The sequence below is a fragment of the Bufo bufo genome, chromosome 3, assembly GCF_905171765.1.
Source record: "Bufo bufo chromosome 3, aBufBuf1.1, whole genome shotgun sequence".
NCBI lineage: Eukaryota > Metazoa > Chordata > Amphibia > Anura > Bufonidae > Bufo > Bufo bufo.
In genome coordinates, this window is record NC_053391.1 from 170,963,656 (window position 1) to 170,988,040 (window position 24,385).

At 45.0% G+C, this 24,385-nt stretch overlaps 1 protein-coding gene across 2 annotated transcripts in view; it reads right to left on the bottom strand.

Moving 5' to 3' along the window:
* Positions 1 to 4,783: 4,783 nt before the first annotated feature.
* Positions 4,784 to 24,385, bottom strand: part of PNPLA4 (patatin like phospholipase domain containing 4) — a 119,865-nt gene continuing 100,263 nt past the window's right edge. For both annotated transcript variants that reach the window (XM_040421829.1, XM_040421830.1), the window contains exons 6-7: positions 15,377 to 15,529; positions 4,784 to 5,275 (exon numbers count right to left, since the gene is read on the bottom strand). In XM_040421829.1, the coding sequence (XP_040277763.1) occupies positions 5,138 to 5,275; positions 15,377 to 15,529 (291 nt within the window). In that variant the 3' untranslated portion in view covers positions 4,784 to 5,137. The remainder of the gene's footprint in view (positions 5,276 to 15,376; positions 15,530 to 24,385) is intronic.

Below are 24,385 nucleotides of genomic sequence, written 5' to 3' on the forward strand. Positions count from 1 at the left end.
AGCCCTGCACAAATACTTTATGGGCCAGTCTTTGAGCCTGTCGCTGTCTGCCAAAGTGCATGGCAGCGCAGACGTGTAGGGCTATACGGCCCACTGGATGTCATTTACGGCCCACTGGATGAATATGGTTCCTGCCCAGCCACACCAGCACCATGGCCAGATGACGTCACTTTTGCCACCACGTTCTTACGCCGTTCGTCCTGCGACAATGTCCGCCTAAGTAACATAGTAACATAGTACATAAGGCCGAAAAAAGACATTTGTCCATCCAGTTCGGCCTGTCATCCTGCAAGTTGATCCAGAGGAAGGAAAAAAAAAAAAAAAGTGAGGTAGAAGCCAATTTTCCCCAGTTTAGGGGAATAAAAAATTCCTTCCCGACTCAGGCAATCAGGCAATCAGAATAACTCCCTGGATCAACGACCCCTCTCTAGTAGCTATAGCCTGCAATATTATTACGCTCCAGAAATACATCCAGGCCCCTCTTGAATTCCTATATTGTACTCACCATCACCACCTCCTCAGGCAGAGAGTTCCATAGTCTCACTGCTCTTACCGTAAAGAATCCTCTTCTATGTTTGTGTACAAACCTTCTTTCCTCCAGACGCAGAGGATGTCCCCTCGTCACAGTCACAGTCACAGTCCTGGGGATAAATAGATGATGGGATAGATCTCTGTACTGACCCCTCATATATTTATACATGGTAAATAGATCTCCTCTCAGTCTTTTTTCTAAAGTGAATAACCCTCATTTTGATAATCTTTCAGGGTACTGTAGTTGCCCCATTCCAGTTATTACTTTAGTTGCCCTCCTCTGGACCCTCTCCAGCTCTGCTATGTCTGCCTTGTTTACAGGAGCCCAGAACTGTACACAGTACTCCATGTGTGGTCTGACTAGTGATTTGTAAAGTGGTAGGACTATGTTCTTATCACGGGCATCTATGCCCCTTTTGATGCAACCCATTATCTTATTGGCCTTGGCAGCAGCTGCCTGACACTGGTTTTTGCAGCTTAGTTTGCTGTTTATTAAAATTCCTAGATCCTTTTCCATGTCTCTGCCTCCTCATCCACCGTGTCCTCAACCTCCACTGCAGGGATAATTCACAGTGCTCCTCCAGCATACCACATGCACAGGGCACAGCAGTGTCATTCAGTTCTGCACCTTGTTTGCCTGGTCGATCGGAGTCACACAGGGAAGAAACTGCTCTGATTCTTTCATCAAGAAATTGAATCCTGGCTTTCTCCGCAACAACTCAAAATTGGAACCATGGTGACCGACAAAGGGAAGAACATGTTGTTGGCCCTGCATGGCGCATATGTTCAATCTGTTTGTCAAGCGGTTCCTGAAATCTTCAACCCATCTGCAAGACATCCTAAAAAGTTCCAGGAATCTTTGCATGCACTTCAGCCACTAATACACTGCCAATCACCCCCTCCTTGAGCTGCAGTGGCAGAATGGGGTCCCCCAACATAGGCTGATATACAATGTTTCCACCCTCCATATGTTGGACCGACTATACGAACAGAGAAAGGCCTTAAACGATTTCTTGATGATCCAAGCGGACATGAGTACTCCCCTGTGTAACTTCGATGTCAGCCAGTGGCAATTCATGCGTGACACCTGCCGTTTGCTCAGGCCCTTTGAGGATGCCTTATTATTTGTAAGTCGCCAGGACTACGGGATGAACAACGTCATTCCACTGCTTTGTATCCTGGAATAGATGCTGGTAAATCTGGCTGGTCAGGGGACTGGAGACATGTTGCCTACATTTCACAGCCACATAAGCCCTGTGGGGTCTGATCTGGAGGAGGAGGAGGAGGACATTGGAGCACAAGCAATGTGTAGCGAAATGGGTGGTTTTTATACACAGGTGAGAGGAGAGGAGGAGAAGCCGGAGTATCAAGAGGGAGATGAGGAAGATGAGGCAGATGACTCAGGCACATGGTGGCAGTATGCAGTGGAGATGGAGACAGGGAGTCCCTTCTGTTCACTTGCGAAAATGGCCCGATGCATTCTCGCTTTTTTGAATAATGACAGTCGAGTTGTCACCATTCGGCAGTGGGATGACTTTTGGCTCTCCACCTTGTTGGACCCTTGCTACCGGTCCAAAATGGGGGCCTTTTTTACACCTGCAGAGAGAGAGGACAAACTGAACTACTATAGGGACATCCTATGTAGTCAGTTGGCCGCTGCCTATCTGAGCCATCGTCCATCCTCTCACAGGTCTGACCGGGGGGGCCCTCTATGCTCTCGTTCCATTGCCATATCTGCTGGGGCGGGGTGGGGGGTAGAAGCAGTACCAGCTCCATCAGCAGCAGCTAAAGTCTAGAGTCGCTGATGAGCAGCTTTCTTCACCCGCCTAGTAAAGACTACTCACCAGTAGCAGCATCTAGACCTGGAGTAAAACCTGAACCAGCAGGGGGTGGCATACTTGGAGTGCACCCTGCTACCCGTCATTAAAGATCCCCTGGACTACTGGGCAGCCAAACTGGATTTGTGGCAGCAACTGGCCGAGTTTGCCCTGGAAAAGCTAGCCTGCCCGGTCAGTAGTGTGGCATCAGAGTGGGTGTTTAGTGTGGCAGGGGCCATAGTTACCCCAAGGAGAACTCACCTGTCCACCCAAAATGTGAGAGAATGACCTTTGTCAAGATGAATCAGGCGTGGATCAGCCAGGATTTCCCCCCACCAATGCCTGATGCATCAGATTAGATCATCCATGCTGCCTCACCCAAACCTTGACAATAGAGACCAGTTTCTTCTGGCTACCTGGCTCAGCTACTATTCTGATGCTGCCACCCACCTTTCTTACACCCACCATCGTCAGCGGGTACTGTTATTGCCACTCACTCTGTCACCGGATCACTCTGTGATCTACTTATGCTGCTGCCACCTCAACACTCAGGTCACCTCATGCTGCTGTTGCCACCTCCACACTATGTCATTGTGCCACTCTGTGGTCTCCTCATGCTGCTGCCACTTCCACACAATGTCACCTTGCCACTCTGTGGTCTGCTCATGCTGCTGCCAACTCACAACTCTGTCTCTGGGCCACTGTGTGGCCTCTTCATGCTGCTGCCACCTCCACACTATGTCACCTTGCCAGTCTGTGATCTCCTCATGCTGCTGCTGCCACCTCCACACTCTGTCATTGTTCCACTCTGTGGTCTCCTCATGCTGCTGCCACTTCCCCACTCTGTGGTCTCCTCATGCTGCTGCCACATCACCACTCTGTGGTCTCCTCATGCTGCTGCAACATCAACACTATGTCACTGGGCTACTCTGTGGTCTCCTCATGCTGCAACCACCTTACCACTATGTCACTGGGCCACCCTGTGGTCCGCTCATGCTGCTGCCACCTCACCACTCTGTGACTGGGCCACTAGTTTCCCTGTTTGGCCTTGTTGACATCATTATTTATTTGACCCTTCTTCTGATCCTTCAGAAGGAAGGAAAAATGAGACGCAAAATGGATCCTGTCTATGTAGCAGCTGTAAGCCCTGTATGGTCCCATCAGAAATGGCTTGTGATTTGGTAGCCAAAAGCAGGAGTGGGTACAAAACACAGAAGACATACAAATATTCCATTCACGTATCATCTCTGTTTTGAATCCACTCCAGTTTTTTTGGACTTTAGCAATACTGATGGATTACTGACCAAGTGAAGGCGCATGCTCAACAGACAGGATCCGGTTTTTGGGGGTTACTATTCTGATGGATCAGAGGAAGGGCAAAATAATCAGTGACGTCAACACAAACTTACTGCTGACACTCTCTCTACTCTGTTGGGGGGCTCTACTTGTATAAGCGTTTAGTAGAACAGGATCTGTAGACATCTATGTGGAATCAGCTGACAATGGTGTAAAAGGAGTACGCTCTTTCACACTATAGCAGAATCTTGGGCCTCTGCAAGGTTCTTTATACCTGGCGCTAACATTGACCTGTAAGGCTGAGTTCACACTTGAGTTATTTGGTCAGTTTTGGCCCAATAACTGCGTGTCATACTGACTCACTGTATTGTTTTACTGCCATAGCAGACTCCCTATGCGTGTTACTGCAAGGCACAGTGTTGTACACCACCATACAGGTTCTCTGCACCCTGGAATTAGCAGGTTTTTTTTACGTGATTCGCCACAAATAAATTCAGATTGATCCAAATATTTTTGGAAAATTCGGCGAACCGGCCGAATTGAATTTTTGTGAAATCTCTAGTTATCTTTATTAACTTTTAGGACTTGAGCAAAAATGTAATGACATTTTTGGTTAAATTTGTGCAGAAATATATAGAAAATTCTGAAGAAGTCACAGGCTTTCAAGTACCACTGTATATTGACTGCATAGCATTTATTGAGGACAATGCAGCAAGCACAAGAGAATGTAGAGGTGGTAATAAACAAATTGTTTTTCCTCAGGGTCCCTGGCTGTCACTGACAGTCGGGGACCTGACCTGCTCACGCTAAATTGCATGTACGTCACTCCTGACAAAAGCCCAAGACCGACAATTTTACACATATGACACTTGGTGGTATAGATTTTATGTTTCCACTTTAAAGTGTTTTTTCAACACTTTTATAGTTCTCTAAGCTTAGCCTAGGCCAGTGGTGGTGAACCTATGGAACGGGTGCCAGAGGCGGCACTCAGACCCCTCTTTGTGGGCACTCGCACCTTGGAAAAAGTCTATGGTTTATGCTGTAGTATTCAGGTGCTGGCACTTTGTGATAAATAAGTGGGTTTTGGGTGGCAGTTTGGGCACTCTGTCTGTAAAAGGTTCACCATCACTGGCCTAGGCCATGTGATGCCATGTTCATTGATCACATGTCCTAGGCACAATGCAACCCCATTGAAATTAATTTGGGTGAGCAGTGATACCCAGCTCAGCCATTGTATAATAATGGGTGTTATGCTTGGTGAGCAGAGAAGGCTGCAGTGCTGCTGCAAGCAACAGGTTCTTCTTAAACAGCAGATCAGCCGGGCTCCTGGGTTTCAACCCCTACAATTCAGATATTGAATGACCTATCCAGAGGATATACCATCAGCATAAAAGTCTTGGAAATCCACTTTAATATAAAGAATATAGTTAAATCAGTAATTAATAATACAATATTATAGTGCTCAGTTTAATCACACTCTGGCAGGGTGCTGCTTAGGTTGGTTGATACCAATCTTCTGATTGTAAAAATTTCACTGTATCTTCAAATCCTTCTTGAAAAATGAGGTCAAATTTGGCTCGGCTGGGTGGAAACAAAACTTCATGAAGTCTTGCCCAATTGGCAGCTGATAACTGTGGTAAAAGTTTAAATGAGGACAAACAAACTAAATTACTTTTTTTTTCAAACTATTCTCTAGTCACTTTAACATGTAACAATCATTAAACATTCTTCTATACTGCAAATTTTTAATTACAAACTTGAGATTTTTACAATATTTGCTGAATAAAGTTAATGGTGTACATTGCGTGTAAATGCAGGTTTTAATTACCATTCATCCCGAAGAAACAACATTTTTAATTAAGGATAAAAAAATATGTCAACTTGCTTAGAAAGTAGAAAAATGAGACAGTTTACAAATATATATATGAAATTGCTCACAATGTTTACTATCCTACTAGTGTGTCATCATGTTTTTTATTTCAACAGTGTTCACTAATGATTATTAGAGATGTCGCGAACATAACATTTTCCATTTGCGAACGGCGAACGCAAATTTCCGCAAATGTTCGCGAACGGGCGAACCGCCATTGACTTCAATAGGCAGGCAAATTTTAAAACCCACAGGGACTCTTTCTAGCCACAGTAGTGATGTAAAAGTTGTTTCAAGGGGACTAACACCTGGACTGTGGCATCCCAGGGGGGGGGGATCCATGGCAAAACTCCCATGGAAAATTACATAGTTGACGCAGAGTTGGGTTTTAATCCATAAAGGGCATAAATCACCTAACAATCCTAAATTTTTTTGAACAACGTGGTTTAAAACATCTAGTGTGTGTATACGATCAGGTATGATGTTGTATCGATCAGGTAGTGTAAGGGTTACGCCCGCTTCACAGACATTGACAGACCAAACTCCCCTTTTAATGCGCCGCAAACAACCGCAAACAACCGCAAACAGTCCATTTGCCCAACCGCAAACTCACCATTTGTACAAGGTTGGATACCAAGCTAGTCATGTCCCGTTGAGGTCATTGAAGGTTTTTTCCTCCACCCAGCCACGTACAACACCAAGGGCCCCCAAAAGGGGAATTGAATTGATTTTTCGAACGGGGAGATGGTTAAAAAAACGCTGGGTCCCTCCCCTTTGTTTGAATCCACAGTCACTGCGTCTGCGCCGTGCAATTTACTGTCACACCCGATATGAGTGGTATTTTCTGTAGTACTATTCTCATCAGTTTAATCCCTGTTACATCCCCAATCTGGGGTCCATTTATTGAATTGATTTTTCGAAAGGGGAGATGGTTAAAAAAAACGCTGGCTCCCTCCCCTTTGTTTGAATCCACGGTCACTGCGTCTGCGCCGTGCAATTTACTGTCACACCCGATATGAGTGGTATTTTCTGTAGTACTATTCTCATCAGTTTAATCCCTGTTACATCCCCAATCTGGGGTCCATTTATTGAATTGATTTTTCGAAAGGGGAGATGGTTAAAAAAACGCTGGCTCCCTCCTTTTTGTTTGAATCCACGATCACTGCGTCTGCGCCGTGCAATTTACTGTCACACCCGATATGAGTGGTATTTTCTGTAGTACTATTCTCATCAGTTTAATCCCAGTTAAGTCCCATATCAGGGATTGCTTTTTGTGAAAAAAAAAATTTAAGCCGGGTACCTTCGACTGCCTTCACAGTGACAGACCAAACTCTGATGCACCTAACTGAATTGATTTTAGGAACCGGGAGATGGAAAAAGCAGCTTGGTCGGTCCTCTTACTCCCAAGTTGGGGCACTGCGCGTGCACAGAGCAATGTGCTGTGACACCCTATATGAGTGGTGTCTTAACTAGTACTATTCCTATCAGTTTAATCCCTGTTACGTCCCATATCAGGGATTGCCCTTTGTGAAAAAAAATTTTAGGCCAGGTACCTTCGACTGCCTTCACAGTGACAGACCAAACTCTGATACACCAAACTGAATTGATTTTAGGAAACGGGAGATGGAAAAAGCAGCTTGGTCGGTCCTCTTACTCCCAAGTTGGGGCACTGTGCGTGCACGGAGCAATGTGCTGTGACACCTTATATGAGTGGTGTCTTAACTAGTACTATTCCTATCAGTTTAATCCCTGTTACGTCCCCTATCCGGGGACGTGTGTCGAATTGATTAACCATTGTCTAATTAACGAACCATTATGACATCCTGAAATATTTTAGTTCTGAGCTCTGTACTTGCTTCGTATTGGAATTGATGGGGATTTTTTAAATTGTCTGCATTATTTCTAATAAACTATTAAGAAACTTTATTATGATTTTTTTTATTTTATCTATTAAAAAACCATACAACTTTAAAAAAAGAAAGAAAAAAAAAGAAAATTAATGTTTCTTCTATGAAAAATTATCCAGCCGATCGCTTTTGGTCTGATCATAATGAAGCAACAGCCTTATCTCTGGTGTGGCAACATTGCCAACACACTCATAGAGGTGATGATCGCTTCAAGCCCCTTCACCACGACAAGGTAACGATCACGAAGGGGAATTGACACATGTATGTGCCTTTTTTTTTGTTTTGTTTTTGCAGCCACAGTGCAGCACCAGAGGCCAGAAAAATTAGGCATGTGCACATGCCTGAAAAATAATGGTATTGTAGCAGCGGCCGGAAAAATTGATGTTTACCAGGCAGAAAGGTGACTAAAACATTGCGGCTTGAACCCTAATTGGTGGCGGAGAATTCACGAAAGTCATCCGGTATGCAGACATTAAATACAGCAGCGTGGGGACCATTTTGAGGCCAATTCATGTCATTAGGCCTTTTGTTAGTCAAACGTATCCCCCACTGTCAGTCCCTTCAGGATCCATGCCTCATTCATCTTAATGAAGATGAGGTAATCAACACTTTTTTGACCGAGGCGACTTCTCTTGTCAGTGACAATGACTCCTGCTGCACTGAAGGTCCTTTCTGACAGGACACTTGAAGCGGGGCAGGCCAAAAGTCCTAATCGCAAACTGGGATAGCTCAGGCCACAGGTCAAGCCTGCACACCCAATAGTCAAGGGGTTCATCGCTCCTCAGATATCTGCAGTTAAGGTGAGGTAGTCTGCTACCTGTTGGTCAAGTCGTTCTCTAAGGATGGATCCCAAAGGGCTGTGGTGATGTGTAGGACTGAAAAAGCTCTGCATGTCCTCCATCAACAACACGTCTGTAAAGCGTCCTGTCCTTGCCGGCGTGGTCGTGGGAGGAGGAGGATTACTTTCACCTCTTCCCCTGTTAGATTCCCGTTGTGCTGTGACATCCCCCTTATAAGCTGTGTAAAGCATATTTTTGAGTTTGGTTTTGAACTGCTGCATCCTTTCCGAATATCGGTAATTTGGTAACATTTCCGCCACTTTCTGCTTATACCGGGGGTCTAGTAGCGTGGCCACCCAGTACAGGTTGTTCTCCTTCATCCTTTTTATACGAGGGTCCCTCAACAGACATGACAGCATGAAAGACCCCATTTACACAAGGTTGGATGCCGAGCTACTCATTTCCCATTCCTCGTCCTCACTGATGTCATTGACGGTCTGTTCTTCCCCCCAGCCACGTACACCACGGGCACCCTGGGATGCCTGCTGTGGTTGGTCTTCCTCCTCCTCAAAGCCACATTCCTCCTCTGACTCCTCTTCCTCATACTCCTTATCCAGCGTTGCCGCAGGTCCGGAAAGCGATGATGACAAGGCTGTTTCTGGTGGTGATGGTGACCACAACTCTTCCTCTTCCTCTTCACGCTCATCTACAGCCTGATCCAGCACTCTTCGCAGGGCACGCTCCAGGAAGAAAACAAATGGGATGAGGTCGCTGATAGTGCCTTCGGTGCGACTGACTAGGTGTGTCACCTCCTCAAAAGGACGCATGAGCCTACAGGCATTGCGCATGAGCGTCCAGTAACGTGGCAAAAAAATTCCCAGCTCCGCAGAGGCTGTCCTAGCACCCCGGTCATACAAATACCCGTTGACAGCTTTTTCTTGTTGGAGCAGGCGGTCGAACATTAGGAGTGTTGAATTCCAACGTGTCAGGCTGCTGCAAATCAAGCGCCTCACTGGCATGTTGTTTCGCCGCTGGATATCTGAAAAGTGAGCCATGGCCGTGTAGGAACGCCTAAAATGGCCACACACCTTCCTGGCCTGCTTGAGGACGTTCTGTAAGCCTGGGTATTTAGACACAAAGCGTTGTACGATGAGATTCAACACATGTGCCATGCACAACACATGTGACAACTTGCCCAAATTCAATGCCGCCAACAAATTGCTTCCATTGTCACACACCACTTTGCCGATTTCCAGTTGGTGCGGGGTCAGCCACTGATCCACCTGTGCGTTCAGGGCGGACAGGAGTGCTAGTCTGGTGTGGCTCTCTGCTTTAAGGCAAGTCAACCCCAAGACAGCGTGACACTGTCGTATCCGGGATGTGGAATAGCTCCTGGGGAGCTGGGGGGATTCAGTTGATGTGCAGCCAGACGCCGCAGCAGAAGAGGACTCAGCCGAGGAGGTTATCGAAGAGGATGGAGTAGGAGGAGTAGAGGAGGTGACAGTAGGCCTGCCTGCAAGTAGTGGCGTGCAGAGCCACGCATTCCAGCCGTCAGCAGGTTGACCCAATGCACAGTGTAGGTGATATACCTGCCCTGACCGTGCTTTGCAGACCAGGTATTAGTGGTCAGATGGACCCTTGCCCCAACACTGTATGCCAGAAATGGCATGACTTCCTTTTCAATAACTGAGTAGAGGTTTGGGATTGCCTTTTTTGAAAAAAAAATTTGTCCGGGTACCTTCCACTGTGGTGTCCCAATAGCGACAAATTTTTTGAAGGCCTCAGACTCCACCAGCTGGTATGGTAAAAGCTGGCGGGCTAAGAGTTCCATCAAGCCAGCTGTCAGACGCCGGGCAATGGGGTGACTTTGTGACATTGGCTTCTTACGCTCAAACATGTCCTTGACAGACATCTGACTGTGGGCAGATGAGCAGAATCTGCTGAAGGTGAGAGGCGTAGTGGCGGATGGTTGAGAGGGGGCAAGGAGGACAACAGTGGTTGACGTGGCTGAAGATGCTGGACCAGGAGGAGGATGGTGGCTTTGAGTTTGTGTGCTGCTTGTACTCATGTGTTGATCCCATAGGTGTTTGTGATGTGCGATCATGTGCCTTCGCAAAGCAGTTGTACCTAGGTGGGTGTTGGACTTCCCACGACTCAGTTTCTTTTGGCACAGGTTGCAAATGGCATCGCTGTTGTCAGAGGCAGACACAAAAAAAAAATGCCACACTGCTGAGCTCTGCAATGACGCCATTCTGGTGGTGGCAACAGCATGCGTTGATTGGCGTGCTGTCTGCCTGACCCCGGGTGCCGATACATGCTGTCTGACTGTGCCACTAGCTCCATGCGACAACCTCCCCCTGCTTCCAACTCGTCTCCTCCTTCTCTCTGTCTCCCCTTCTGAACTTTGACCCTCTTCTTCTTCTCTTCGACCCTCTTCTTCTTCTCTTCGAGCAGGCACCCACGTGGCATCCATGGACACATCGTCATCATCAACCACTTCACTTGTATCTGACACCTCAGCAAAGGAAGCAGCAGTGGGTACAACATCATCACACTGTACGTCCATGTGTGTAATGCTGCCTGACTGAGACATATCCCTGTTATCTACATCCTCTGGCAATAATGGTTGCGCATCACTAATTTCATACAACTGATGTGTAAATAACTCCTCTGACAGATCAAGTGAAGTGGCTGTGGTGGCTGTGGTGGTAGTGGTGGTGGTGGTGGCGGCGGGCAGAAGAGTGGTAACTTGAGAGCAGGTGACCGAAGCTGAGCTGGAGGAGGATGGTGCGTTAAGGTTCTTAGCGGAAGCTGTTGAAGATTGGGTGTCCTGTGTAAGCCAGTCAACTATTTTCTCTGAATTTTTCGGGTTCAGGGTACGTGGCCTCTGAATACTGGGCATTATTCCAGGGCCAGTGGAAATCACAGCACCACGACGTCCCCTGCGGGGTGCCTGCCTCTGCCTGTCATTTTTTTTTAGATAAGTGTTACTATGGGTGCAAGGTACTGTGCCACCCTATATAAGTGGTGGGCAGTGGGCACAGTACAGTCTGTGTGGGCCTGACACACACTGGCTTGCAACTGCGATTATATCACAGAGAAATAATAAATTGACTTTTTGTTATCTGCAAGGTTTTGTGAGTGAAACCCTGTAACGGTATGAGTGGTGGCCTAGCCAGTGGCCACAGTACAGTCTGTGGGCCAGACACTCACTGGCTTGCAACTGCAATTATATCACAGAGAAATAATAAATGGACTTTTTTTTATCTGCAAGGTACTGTCTGTGACACCCTGTATGAATGGTGTGCACACAGTACTGTCTGTGAGCCTGCCAGTACTGTCTTGAAGCCTCCCCATCACCATGGGAACGCCTCTATGTTAGAATATACCATCGGATTTGAGTTAGATCGTGAAAACTCAGATATATATATATTTTAAAAAAAAAACACTTACGGACATGTGAATGGACCCTCATAGTAAAATTATTAAAGGTTACGTTTTATCTTTATGTATATTCTAATGGATTGCCTTCCTTGTACAATGTTATAATATACTTTCTATGTTAGAAAGTATATTATAGTGCATTTGTATTGTGCGGCAGTTGTGTGCGGTTCTGCTGCAATACTGCAGGTATATAGAGGGACAAGTGTTATTGGAACAAATAATTTCTACTGGTGTGATATACCAGTCCCCCCCAAAAAAAACTGATTGAAGCGGGGTGTTATATACCAATTTACTTTCTTTATAGTGCATTTGGGTACTGTATAGTGCATTTGTGTATGCGCGTACACGAAAATTATATTGCCGATATTTCGCATTGAAAAAAATAATGAATGGAGATTGCAAATTCGAATAATACTGGTATGTCACTGTCCATGTTGTGGGACTATTTGTGCACTTCTAGTAATTATTTATTGGCTGCAAATATAGAGCTGAGGGTTTTTCAGGTTCGCCTGCCATTAAAATGAATGGGGCCCGCCGCGAACTTGCGGTTCGCGATAATTTGATTGCGTTCGCGCGATCGCGTTTGCGAACCGTCCCGGCAGATGTTCGTCCATCACTAACAGTTACAGATGCGGAGAAGGATTTATAGAGAATTAATTGGACATTTATTGAAAATAATGCCCTTCTTAAATTTGGCTTCCCCACCCCTCATTTTCAGTCCACAAGTAGGTGTGACCACCTCATAGCTGTACTGCTTTTGCAGATGACATAATGATGTTGATTGCCAACCATGTGAAGCCATCTCCCTATATTATGGAGTTATTTGAGAAATTAGGTTTTTTATCAAATTTCCAAATAAATTATAGTAAGCATGAAATCTTCAGTGTCTCAACACCCCTTACCATGATTAAACCCATTCAGTGGAGTGTCCCCTTTGAATGACGGCAAACTCAATTGACATACTTAGGAGTTGGGTCCAAAAAAATAACAATAATCTGACAACCCACTTAATCCAGGATGTTAAGCTCCTTATCCTTCTTAGGCTACTTTCACACTTGCGTTTGGGGTTCCGCTTGTGAGATCCGTTTGAGGGCTCTCACAAGCGGCCCCGAACTGATCCGTTCATCCCCAATGCATTCTGAATGGATAAGGATCCGTTCAGAATGCATCAGTTTGGCTCCGTTCCGCCTCCATTCCGCTCTGGAGGCGGACACCAAAACGCAGCTTGCAGCGTTTTGGTGTCCGCCTGGCCGTGCGGAGCCAAATGGATCCATCCTGACTTACAATGCAAGTCAATGGGGACGGATCCGTTTGACGTTCACACAATATGGTGTAATTGCAAACAAATCCGTCCCCCATTGACTTTCAATGTAAAGTCAGGAGTCCCTATTAATATACCATCGGATCTGAGTTTTCTCCAATCCGATTGTATATTTTAACTTGAAGCCTCCCCATCACCATGGGAACGCCTCTATGTTAGAATATACCATCGGATTTGAGTTAGATCGTGAAAACTCAGATCCGACATTATATTCTAACACAGAGGCGTTACCATAGTGATGGGGACGCTTCAAGTTAGAATATACTAAGAACTGTGTACATAACTGCCCCCTGCTGCCTGGCAGCGCCCGATCTCTTACAGGGGGCTGTGATCCGCACAATTAACCCCTCAGGTGCCGCACCTGAGGGGTTAATTGTATGCATCATAGCCCCCTGTAAGAGATCAGGTGCTGCCAGGCAGCAGGGGCCAGACCCCCCTCCCTCCCCAGTTTTAAATTCATTGGTGGCCAGTGCGGCCCCCCCTCACTCCCCAGTATTAAATTCATTGGTGGCCAGTGCAGCCCCCCCTCCCTCCCTCCCCAGTATTAAATTCATTGGTGGCCAGTGCGGCCCCACCTCCCTCCCTCCCCAGTATTAAATTCATTGGCCGCCAGTGCGGCGTCCCCTCCCCCCTAATTAAAATCACCCCCCCATCATTGGTGGCAGCGGAGAGTTCCGATCAGAGTCCCAGTATAATCGCTGGAGCTCCGATTGGTTACCATGGCAGCCAGGACGCTACTGCAGTCCTGGCTGCCATGGTTACTTAGCAATTTTAGAAGCATTATACTTACCTGGGCTGTCTGTGGCCGGCCGTGTGCTCCTCCCACTGGTAAGTGACAGCTCTGTGCTATAAGCAATGCGCCACACAGACCTTTCACTTACCAGTAAGAGGAGCGACCGGCCGGCCACAGACAGCGCAGGTAAGTATAATGCTTCTAAAATTGCTAAGTAACCATGGCAGCCAGGACTGCAGTAGCGGCACCTGAGGGGTTAATTGTGCGGATCACAGCCTCCTGTAAGAGATCGGGTGCTGCCAGGCAGCAGGGGGCAGTTATGTACACAGTTCTTAGTATATTCTAACTTGAAGTGTCCCCATCACCATGGGAACGCCTCTGTGTTAGAATATACTGTCGGATCTGAGTTTTCACGATGTGAAAACTCAGATCTGAAAAAGCCGTTATGCAGACGGATCCGTTCTGAACGGATGCAAGCGTTTGCATTATAGGTGCGGATCCGTCTGTGCAGATACCAGACGGATCCGCACCGAATGCAAGTGTGAAAGTAGCCTTAAATGCTTGGAGACATCACCTCCTACCATTATTATGAGGTATGAAAAGGTAGATCAGATGCTTAGACTCAGGGGCAAATTAGATACAGATCCTGCAGGGAAACTTTTCAGTGGGCCCTCCTCACGGCAGCTAGCCATTTAAGTTATGATCTGAAGAGTTAATTCCAGTTAATCCCAGAGTTAATTACCGGGGAGTGCAAAGTACCTATGTACCTGGCAGGTGCTGCACGTGCCCTCCTAACTCCAACTCCATTGCCATCCTGAGGTAACTGGAGTAGGATAACATAATGTGGCAGTTGACATTGACCACCACAGAGGGCTGTTTTTATGGAAGTATTTTGTGCTGCTGGGGCATTATTTTGTGAAGTCCTGTGGTATCTAGTTCCTTTGGGTATGGTATTTCACTCTGCTGGTATTTTGTGCCACAGTATGGTATTGCTGTCCTCTCCTCATTGATTGGGCCTGCCTACATGTGTGGTTCTTTCCTACTTCTGTGGGTCCTGCCTTTTATCAATTTGGACCCGCCTACAATTTTTTTTTTTTTTTCAGAGCAGTTTTAAGTTGACTAGCTGGGAATTGAGATCCCACTTTGGGGCCCCTAGTTGCATTTAAGGGTGTCAACGCAGAGAATTGGCACTCAGATTGTCTGTGCTCTACTACTTTTGTAAGCCTCACAGTATTGCACTCAAACTTTTTCATGTACTAAACTATGAACTTCATAACATATGTGGATGTTTGGATAATGTGCACTTGCCTTTGTCAGCAGCCTAAATTTTTTTATAGTATTTATTTGTATTATATTTCCTTTTTATGCCCTTCCCTTCTTCTCACTGCTCTGCCCTGCAGTTCATAGGTGCATTCTTAAGGATGAGGGGGGTTATAGTCACATTTAATATAAACACTGCCCAACTCTAATTGTGCTGTGCTTAAGGTAAATGTGACTATAACCCCCCTCATCCTTAAGAATGCACCCATATACTGCTGTAAGCCCTGCAGCACATTGGTGCATTCTTAAAGATGAGTTGGGTTATAGTCGCCAAGAACTCTATTGGTCTAAGTGTTTATTTTAAATGTAACTATGTGTCTCCATTCACACACACATGCAAAATAAACATATATATTACCTTTATTTGTTGTTTGCCGATTTTAAAATACAAATCAAAATGTCCATTATCCTTAGGGCATATATCTTGTTGACCACAAAATGGTGATACTGTAATTGTTCGTCCAGTAGGCAAGACAGGTAGGCTGTTTGTAAATCCCCCATCAAACCATTTCTGTAAAAATACATATCAGAATATTTGACATGACCAGTGTCAGAACAAAATAAAGCTCACAAAGTTTGTCAAATCTGAAAAATAAAGTATTTTTATCCAAGTTTTACAGTGCTTTGGCTAAGAACAAAAACTATTATAAACAATTGACGCTTATTTTTACTTATGGTAAACTAGAACCATTTTAAATGAATATAAATAGTGTTAAAGGAGACCTATCACCATGCAAATGCAGTGTAATCTGCCATCAGCATTTTATAGAGCTGAACAGATTGATATATCCTTTATGGGAAATGATTCATCAAAATGTGTAATTTATTCATTTAAATTCCTGCTCATTTTAAGCTTTGAAGTCAAGGAGGTAGCCCTATTCATGACAGCCTTCCAACTATGACTATCAACAGGACTATCTACTTGACTTCAAAACCCAGAATGAGCAGGACATTAAATGGTCATACTGAATCTTATTCTACAGCATTCTATATCATTCTGCCCAGCCTTTCCTTCTCTATAATATGCTGCCTGTTGAATTCTCAGCATTTTTCCTGGTGATAAGTTCCCTTTAAATCTTTCTACTGTGATATTTTACAAAAAATAAACAAATTAGGGGAGATGTATCGCTATTATTGTGAGATGCCTCAAAATGTTGTATGCAGTATAATAAATGCAGTCTGAGGAAACATCATCTCTACGTATGACATATGCCTGTAGAAGACATCACCTGTACATAATTTGTCACTAGAAAACATAGCCTCTACTTTGTTACATCATGTGTCTCTAACAGACATCACTTGCATTTTATGACATTATTTGGCTTTAGGAAACATAAACTCTACTTTCTGACACCATTTTCCTCTAGAAGACATCACCTGTACTTTGAGACATCATTTGTAAATATAGGGAGGAATTTATCCCTGAAGGTATATTTGAGGTTAGTTTGTAGATTGGAGTTGCTATGCTCACCTGCGCCAAATTTAAGAAAATGGCACAAAGTAATAATACATTTTGTACAAGTGCAATGTTGCTGCACCCATTTCAGTAAATCTATGCTTGGGAGATGCATGATTTCTAGAAGTGACTTTTTTGGGACATTTTAGAAAGTTGCACTTAATAAATTAATCACAAAAGTGATCTACCCTGAAATTCTGACCACATTTTCACTCCAAATGGTGATGGAAGGTGTAGAGCTCAAAAAGTCACAAAATGTTTGTGCAGGTGACCCCAAAAAGTTGCAAAACACCTACTTGCACTTCGAAGCCAGAATTCTGGTGTGCAGGGCTTGCCCATTCCTCCAATCTGCTTTGTGACATTATATGGCTCTGGCAGACATTAACCTTGCTTTGTGACCATGTATCCCTCTAGGATCATTCCCTCTACTTTGTCACATTACAATGTATTCTGATATTTCTGCTTAGGGTTATCATATGAGCACCATTTCTGCTTTGTGGTAGCATTAACCTCTAGATCTACTCTAGATAGGGATGAAAGAACCTGTCAAGGTTCGGTTCAGTTCAGGTTCACTACATTTTTCAAAAAGTTTGGTTTTGAACCAAACCTGTTCAAGCAGAACCAGATTGGCTCCAATTGCCCTAGAAATTGGTATAAACACCCTTTTTTTCTCCTAAGACTCAGAATTTTTAGGAAAACAATGTTATCTCTTTTCATTTTAAGCTTTTGGATGCAATGACAGCAACAGTAAGTCATGTTTCAGTAATACTGACATACCTAGCTGTGGGTAAATACGTTTTTCGGTGATATTAAACAGCGTGTTTAAAAACACATCACTCTGGCATGTGTTATGCTTTTTTTCATATTCCAAAGCTTCCAAAAATGGTCCCTTGTCGGCGGTAGGTGGTGTTAAAGAACACAGTTTTATGCAATTAAAAAACAGTGACTTGTTGGGGGACGAAACGTCCTAAAATTGACGGGGTCCGAATGCCTGTCCATACAACACACACATTTATTGCAAAAAGGAAAAGGTGACTAGTTGTGAACAGGCTTATAATTTTTTTCCCTTTTAATTGGGAGTAGCAGCAGTTTAGTGTAGATGTGGAAAGGGTAGGGAAATAAGAGGCATGTGGCCGCAATATTGGCAGCAGCAGAAGCAGTGTAGCATATGAACGTACAAGGCAGTAGTTTGGCTGTATATGGGTTGTAATAGTAGAGTTAAAAATGGTGGTGGCAGTAGGGGATTAGCAGTGATGAGCAACTGAGGTGGTGGTTGCAGCAGCAGTCATATGGTAAATGATGGTGGCAGTATCAGCAGCCTTATGGAAGATGTTGGTATGCAAGCAGCAGCAGTGGAATTAACTCGGCAGCAGCATGATAGAGGCGGCAGCAGCAGCCCTATGGAACATGTTGGTAGGTAGGCAGCAGAAGCGGTATGATGGTGGCAGTGGCATAATGGAGGCAGCAGCAGCAGCCATACAAAACATGATGGTAGGTAGGTAGTAGCAGTGGCATGGAGGTGGCAGGAGCATGATGGAGGCAGCAACAGCCACCTTATGGAACATGATGGTAGGCAGACAACATGATGGTAGGCATGATGGCAGGCAGACAGTAACAGTGGCAAGATGGAACAGTAAGCAGTCAGTGTGCTGTGCCAGTTCGGACCACTGTTACAGTCTGCCTGCCCAGAAATCCATGGGTTCAGGAAACCGGCTATGCACAAGAGACAGGCCAGAGTGTAGGTGGGCCTGAACCTGGGTGTTGAGGCAGGAGGTCTCGGCTTGCTCATTGGCCTCAGCTGGGCAAAACATGTGAAAAAACAGCTTCATCCTGTTGAGGACACTGAACTGGCTGCTGATGCTACTACTGCTTGTGGCAAAGGGAGGGGGGTGACTCTGTGGGGTGCAGAATCGAGTGCTGGCGGACAAGGTCTACTCCACGAAAGCTTCGGAAGGCTCCGTACACACTGTTTCCTGGTAATAATGTAATTTGACCTCCCTGTTGGAGGGAGGAAAACATTCCCCTATTTTGCTTTGATAGCGAGGGTCTAAAAGCATGGCTGTCCAGTAATCACCAGAATGCTTGATGTCAATGAAAGTCCTTTCATGGTAGCAAAAAAAGCGAGTATACAGCTTGCCATTCTTTGCATGGTGCTTGAAATGCCAGCTTGTTTCCCCCACTGAGATCATTGGGTGTCATACCTGCAGTCACCGTCATCATCCGCTTGATTCTCCAACTCTGACTCCTCCAGTGTCAGCTATTCATCTTCCTCCATGTGATTTGCACCCTGCTGGTTCCCAAAAGCTACAGGTCGGACAGCAAGATATGTTAGGTCTTCTTCTTCCTCCATTGTCCCCTTATGGGCATGAGGGACAACAGCAGCATGAATGGCATAAGCTGTGACTGCCTCACTTTGAAACAGCATATGCTCCCTGCTGAGCCAGTCTGGTCTATGACAAAATTGTTTGCGGCTTTCCACTGCTCATACAGAAGCTGTACCAAGAGCAATTTTGAATTTCAGCAAGTTGGAATGTCATGGATTAAGCAGTGTAGCTGCAGACCGTTCTGTCTCTGCAAATCCTGGAGAGCGTTCCTCGCCACGTGAGAATGGCTGAAAAAAGGAGCAGTCTCCTGGACATTGCAAATACCTTGTGTAAGCCAGTGTACTATTTTAAAATGTCATGTAAGGAGAGTGTGTTACTTCCCCTAGGTTCAGGGTGGCCACAATGCTGCCGTCATTGTTACTAACCACCTTTCTCAATTGGAGTTGCTGCTTGATGTACTGCATTTTAGCAACTGCTCGCCTGTGTGGTTACTCTCACCCAGATCAGCTTCAACATTGCATGGAAAAACTTGACGTGAAACTTGATAGGAAGGAGGAGGAGTGGGAGTGATGCTATGCCCTTCTGCTGTTGGTGACAGGAGCATGTCAATGGAGGAGGTGGATAAATGTCTGGTGTTGGACTAGCCCACTGAACTGGGGAAGGAAGGGGGGTGTCAAAAGGACCTAGCTATGTTGCTGCCAACAACATTAACCCCGTAAAAGACATGTATTGTGTCTGCTTGTAACAGCTACTCCAGGTGTCCACCATTGAGTGCAGCTTGCCACACACTGAGAATCACAAGAAGCAGCCCGCATTCTCCACCACATGAGAGTACAAGGCACTACTAAATGGTACAGAACCAACTGCAAAGCCAGCAAAGTAGCCAGGTTGGGGTTCAGCTTGTAGACAAGCTATTTGTTGGTCAAGAAAGGTTTCTCATGGCCAAACATTTCATTGTAGATCTCTCACAATAGAGTCGAGGAAAAGGAGGAGTCTTAGCAGGAGAAGAAGGTGGTTGATGATGATGATGATGAAAAGGACACTATATTGCTTGGGGATGCAGGTTGGCTACCACAAAGAGGACCAGTAGAAGGAGGACAGACTTGTTATGATTCAAAATGCTGACCAGTTCTGGTTTCCTAAACGATCCAGTGATGCTTCCTCATGTGCTGCAATAGAGCTCTAGTTAATTTGATTGTGTTTGCATGACCACAGCTTATTTAATCCTGCACATTTTGCACACGGCTATGATTTTGTATGCCAACCTTGTGGAGAAAAATTTCCATACAGGAGTTGGTTGCACAATGCACCCACAATGTCAGAAGCATCACCAGATCCTGAAGTAGACATGGCCCTGGCTGTTCTTTGGGAGGTACATTGCCTCTGCTGTTTATTACATCTGCCGCCATCACCTTCCTCATCTGATGTTGCATCTGATGTTGCCTCCCTCTGTAGGTACAGAGAGTAAGGGAGCACAGAGCATGTACCGCTATGTGAGGGGGCACAGAACATGCAGTACTAAGTATGCAGGAAAAGAGTACATGGCAATATGTATGGGGACACAAAGCATGTGGCACTATGTATTTGGGCATAGAGCACATGGCACTATGTAGGCGGGCACAGAACACGTCACTATATATGGAGACACAGCTTGTGGTACACTATGGGGTGCAGGGCACTGTATGAGGGCACAGACTGTTTGGTACCATCTATAGGGGTCACTACCAATAAGAACACTGTGTGTGCACTGCATAATTTACAGGGGGCCCAGTGTATGTTGCTATTATTAGGACACAACTATGGTGGTATGAACCGAATGGAAATAAAAGAGAACTCCAGATGAGACGTCACCTGTAAGTGGCTAAGTGCAAAAGTTCATTCTGCTACTGACTGTATCTCATCAGTGCTGAAGACACTCATATGGTCTACAGCATGATGATGGGTGGTAGCATTCTGTGGAACAATAACTCCCAACATACTTTTAGACCGGTTAACAACATACTGGGAACTGTAGTTTTATACAGTACAATGATAAGTTCTGGTGCTGTATTTATGTTCCAAGCTTGGCTCTGGTGCTGTGTTACGGGCTTTGTGTTGGTGTTGTATTTATCTAATGAACTTAGCTGTGTATTTATGTTATGGGCTTGGTTCTCGTGCTGTATTTATGTAATGAGCTGGGTTCTGGTGCTGTATTTATGTAATTAGCTTGGTTCTGGTGCTGTAGTTATGTGAACAGTGATGGCCGTTTCTCAGTGTTCGCCGACGAACACATGCGATCTGCCATCATTATTCCCAAGCCCGGCGATGCAGAGGTAAGTCCTTCTCGGAACTGCCTGCTCCCGGTGACCACATGTGTTTAAGAGCGGCTCGCGGCGCAGGCATAGGTAAGGACTTACCTCTGCATTGCCGGGCTTGGGAATAAAGATGGCAGATCGCATGTGTTCGTCGGCGAACACTGCGAACTGGCCATCACTATATGTGAATAGCTTGTTTCTGGTGTTGTATTTATGTGATGAGCTTGGTTCTGGTGCTGCATTTATGTTAAGACAGAGCTTGGTATGGCACCACAACTAGTATTTCGTAGCACACTGTGCATGGCATCCTCTCCATTCACTGATATGGACAGTGGGCAGCCATTTTTGGAAGTCCCATAGCCGTGAATGGAGTGGTGGCCCTACATGTGCGGCTTGCTCTCCATTAACTTAGGGGCCCGATTCTTGGGATAGGAACAGACCCCAGAGGTGGGACACCATTGCACATTTATGGCATATCCTGTTATCATAAATGCTTCAGATGGAAGTACATTCTTTCCATAAAATGAAGTTACACCAAAAAGACGTCCCGCAGAGGGCGCTATGTAACCCAAGGCCAGCCCTGACTACAGTACTACTTCTTTACTTCTTCTTCTACTTCTTGCCAGATAGCTGCCGCTGCTAATACCCATATTCTGCAGGACTGCATATTCTCTGCAAAAAAAGGTGGATTCCCGAACCGAAACTGAATTACCCTATTGTAGTCAATGGGATCTGTTTAGCTCCTTTGGGTCAGTTAGGTGGGGAACCCAGCACTTTCATTATGTTGGCTATTCAGCTCCAATCAGAGAGCTGAACAATGGAAATCAATCAAAGAACCTGGCAATTTCATGGAATAAAGAATAACATTGTCTATTTTATTTTTTATTATACACTTTGTTATGCATAGATCAGGGCCTTAAGAGGGGGTCATAAATCGAAAGGTCCACCACAATGATATGCAACTGACAACTCTGGCTAATCCCTAGGCTGATGTTAAGAACTGAGACTTTAGCCAATGTATTCCAGTCAGGAACACATCGGAGCCCTTTTGCTCCACTGTCAAGGTATCTCAGTGTGGCATGGGTTCCTGTCACTAAACTACCTACGGAGTGTGAACACAGCCTGAGAGGTGCTAAGATACAACTTATAGCCAAGCTCCCACATACCTCCATAGTGAGATCACTAAGGCAGTGGGAGAGATGATAAGGCTGCAAGCCCCACCTATAACAGGTCATGTGACACAGGCTATGTATTCTTATATTTGCATCCACACATTATCCCATTCTGTGTAGGATGCCAATGTGGTGCATGTGGTCCGCTGCCGACATCCTCCATTGTATGCATTTTTGATGGGGATTACTGTTAGCAACGGATCACATGCGGAGGAATTGCTCCCCCAGTTATAAACACACTACAGTGTTTGGGGTTTTTGAACATTTCCTCCCATGTAGGCCACTTTATTTCAGTTATTTTTCTTGATATGTTTAGAATGTGCCATTGCGTACTGCTGGTAGCATTCTGTTGCGCCTGGTAGCTTGTGTCACATGACCTGTTATAGGTGGGGCTTGCAGCCCTATCATCTCTCCCACTGCCTTAGTTATCTCACTATGGAGGTATGTGTGAGCTTGGCTGTAAGTTGTATCTTAGCACCTCTCAGGCTGTGTTCACACACTGTAGGTAGTTTAGTGGCAGGAACCCATGCCACGCTGAGATACCTTTACGGTGGTGCAAAAAGGCTCCAATGTGTTCCTGACTGGAATACATTGGCTAAAGTCTCAGTTCTTAACATCAGCTTGAGTGATTAGCCAGTGTTGTCAATTGCATATCATTGTGGTGAACCTTTCACAGTGATTTACGTATTTTTATATTTGCATCCACACATTATCCCATCTTTTGTAGGATGCCATTGTGGTGCATGTGGTCCGCTGCCGCAATTCTCCATTGTATGCATTTTTGCTGGGGATTACCGTTAGCAACGGATCACATGTGACGGAATTGCTCCCCCGGTTATAAACACGCTACAGTGTTTGGGGTTTTTGAGCATTTCCTTCCATGTAGGCCACGTTATTTTTCCTGAAGAGGGGGTGCATCATTTCTATCTTTAGAGTTCTTTAGGTATATCATAGTGTATAGGGTATTTCATAGTGTAATCTGTCCTGTAGTGTTACTTTAGGCCTAGTTCACACTTCAGTGATTTGGTCTGTGGTTTTCATCACTGAATTATTAGCCAAAACTAGGTGCAGGTCAAGACTACAAAATAGCAAATCTTTCCCTCATACCCTATCTCTGTTCAGGCTCCACTTCTGGTTTTGGCTCACAATAACTGATGGAAATCACTGACCAAATAACTGAAGTGTGAACTAGGACTTAGAGTGGCACACACACAAATTGCTCACTGTATTCCCTCAAAAAATTTGTAATTGACTAGTATTTAGAAAAGCATCACTTGAAACTTGTTTGGAGAAAATTGTGGGCGACAAATAAACAATCATGTTTTCTTATTTTTCACTGAAACTACAAATGGTCACTACAATGTACAATGTTTCATATGATAAAAGACTCAGCTTACTGGCCTATATTTGATGTATTTTTGGTGCAATTTGAAACATCTCATTTTAGACATATTTAAGAAGCAAGTAAGTAAAAAAAAATAAAAAATCTCCAGCGCCTCATCTACAGATGGGGCCTGACTTACTGAAAAAGGTGTGGCTTAAAAGGGAAGGGGATTGGCTTAAAAAATATAAAAATTCTGTTGTAAAGAAAGTTAGCCCCTTGGTGGTACAAAGTTATATGGGTGATATATAAATTTATCATACAGCATGAACCATTTTAACCCTTAGTGACCACTGTTATGCCTTTTTACGGTAGTCACTAAAGGGCCTTAGGATAGGCCTTTTGACGGTGGCCCGGTCTAAGCCTTACATGGGTCTCCTGTGCAGTGGAAAGCTGGGCATAGCTATAACATAACAGCCACACTTCTGCTTTAATGGACCGATTCTAATTGTTTAACCCCTTACATGCCGTAAGCAATAGTGCCTGTGGCATGTAAGCGGTTACAGAGGGAGCATACTCCCTCTGTCTGCCATAGGCAACAATAACAATATTAACAGCCTGCTAGTGAATGTCAGTATAGCACAGACATTAAAATACAATGCACTACAGGAATAATGTGAAGTATTTTGAAGTGATCAAAAGGTTGCCTATCACAGCCTATTATAGTCCCCTTATTAAATTAAAAAATACATCTTACTGTATCCGTAATGACCCCCACTATGCAATTTATGGTGAGTAGT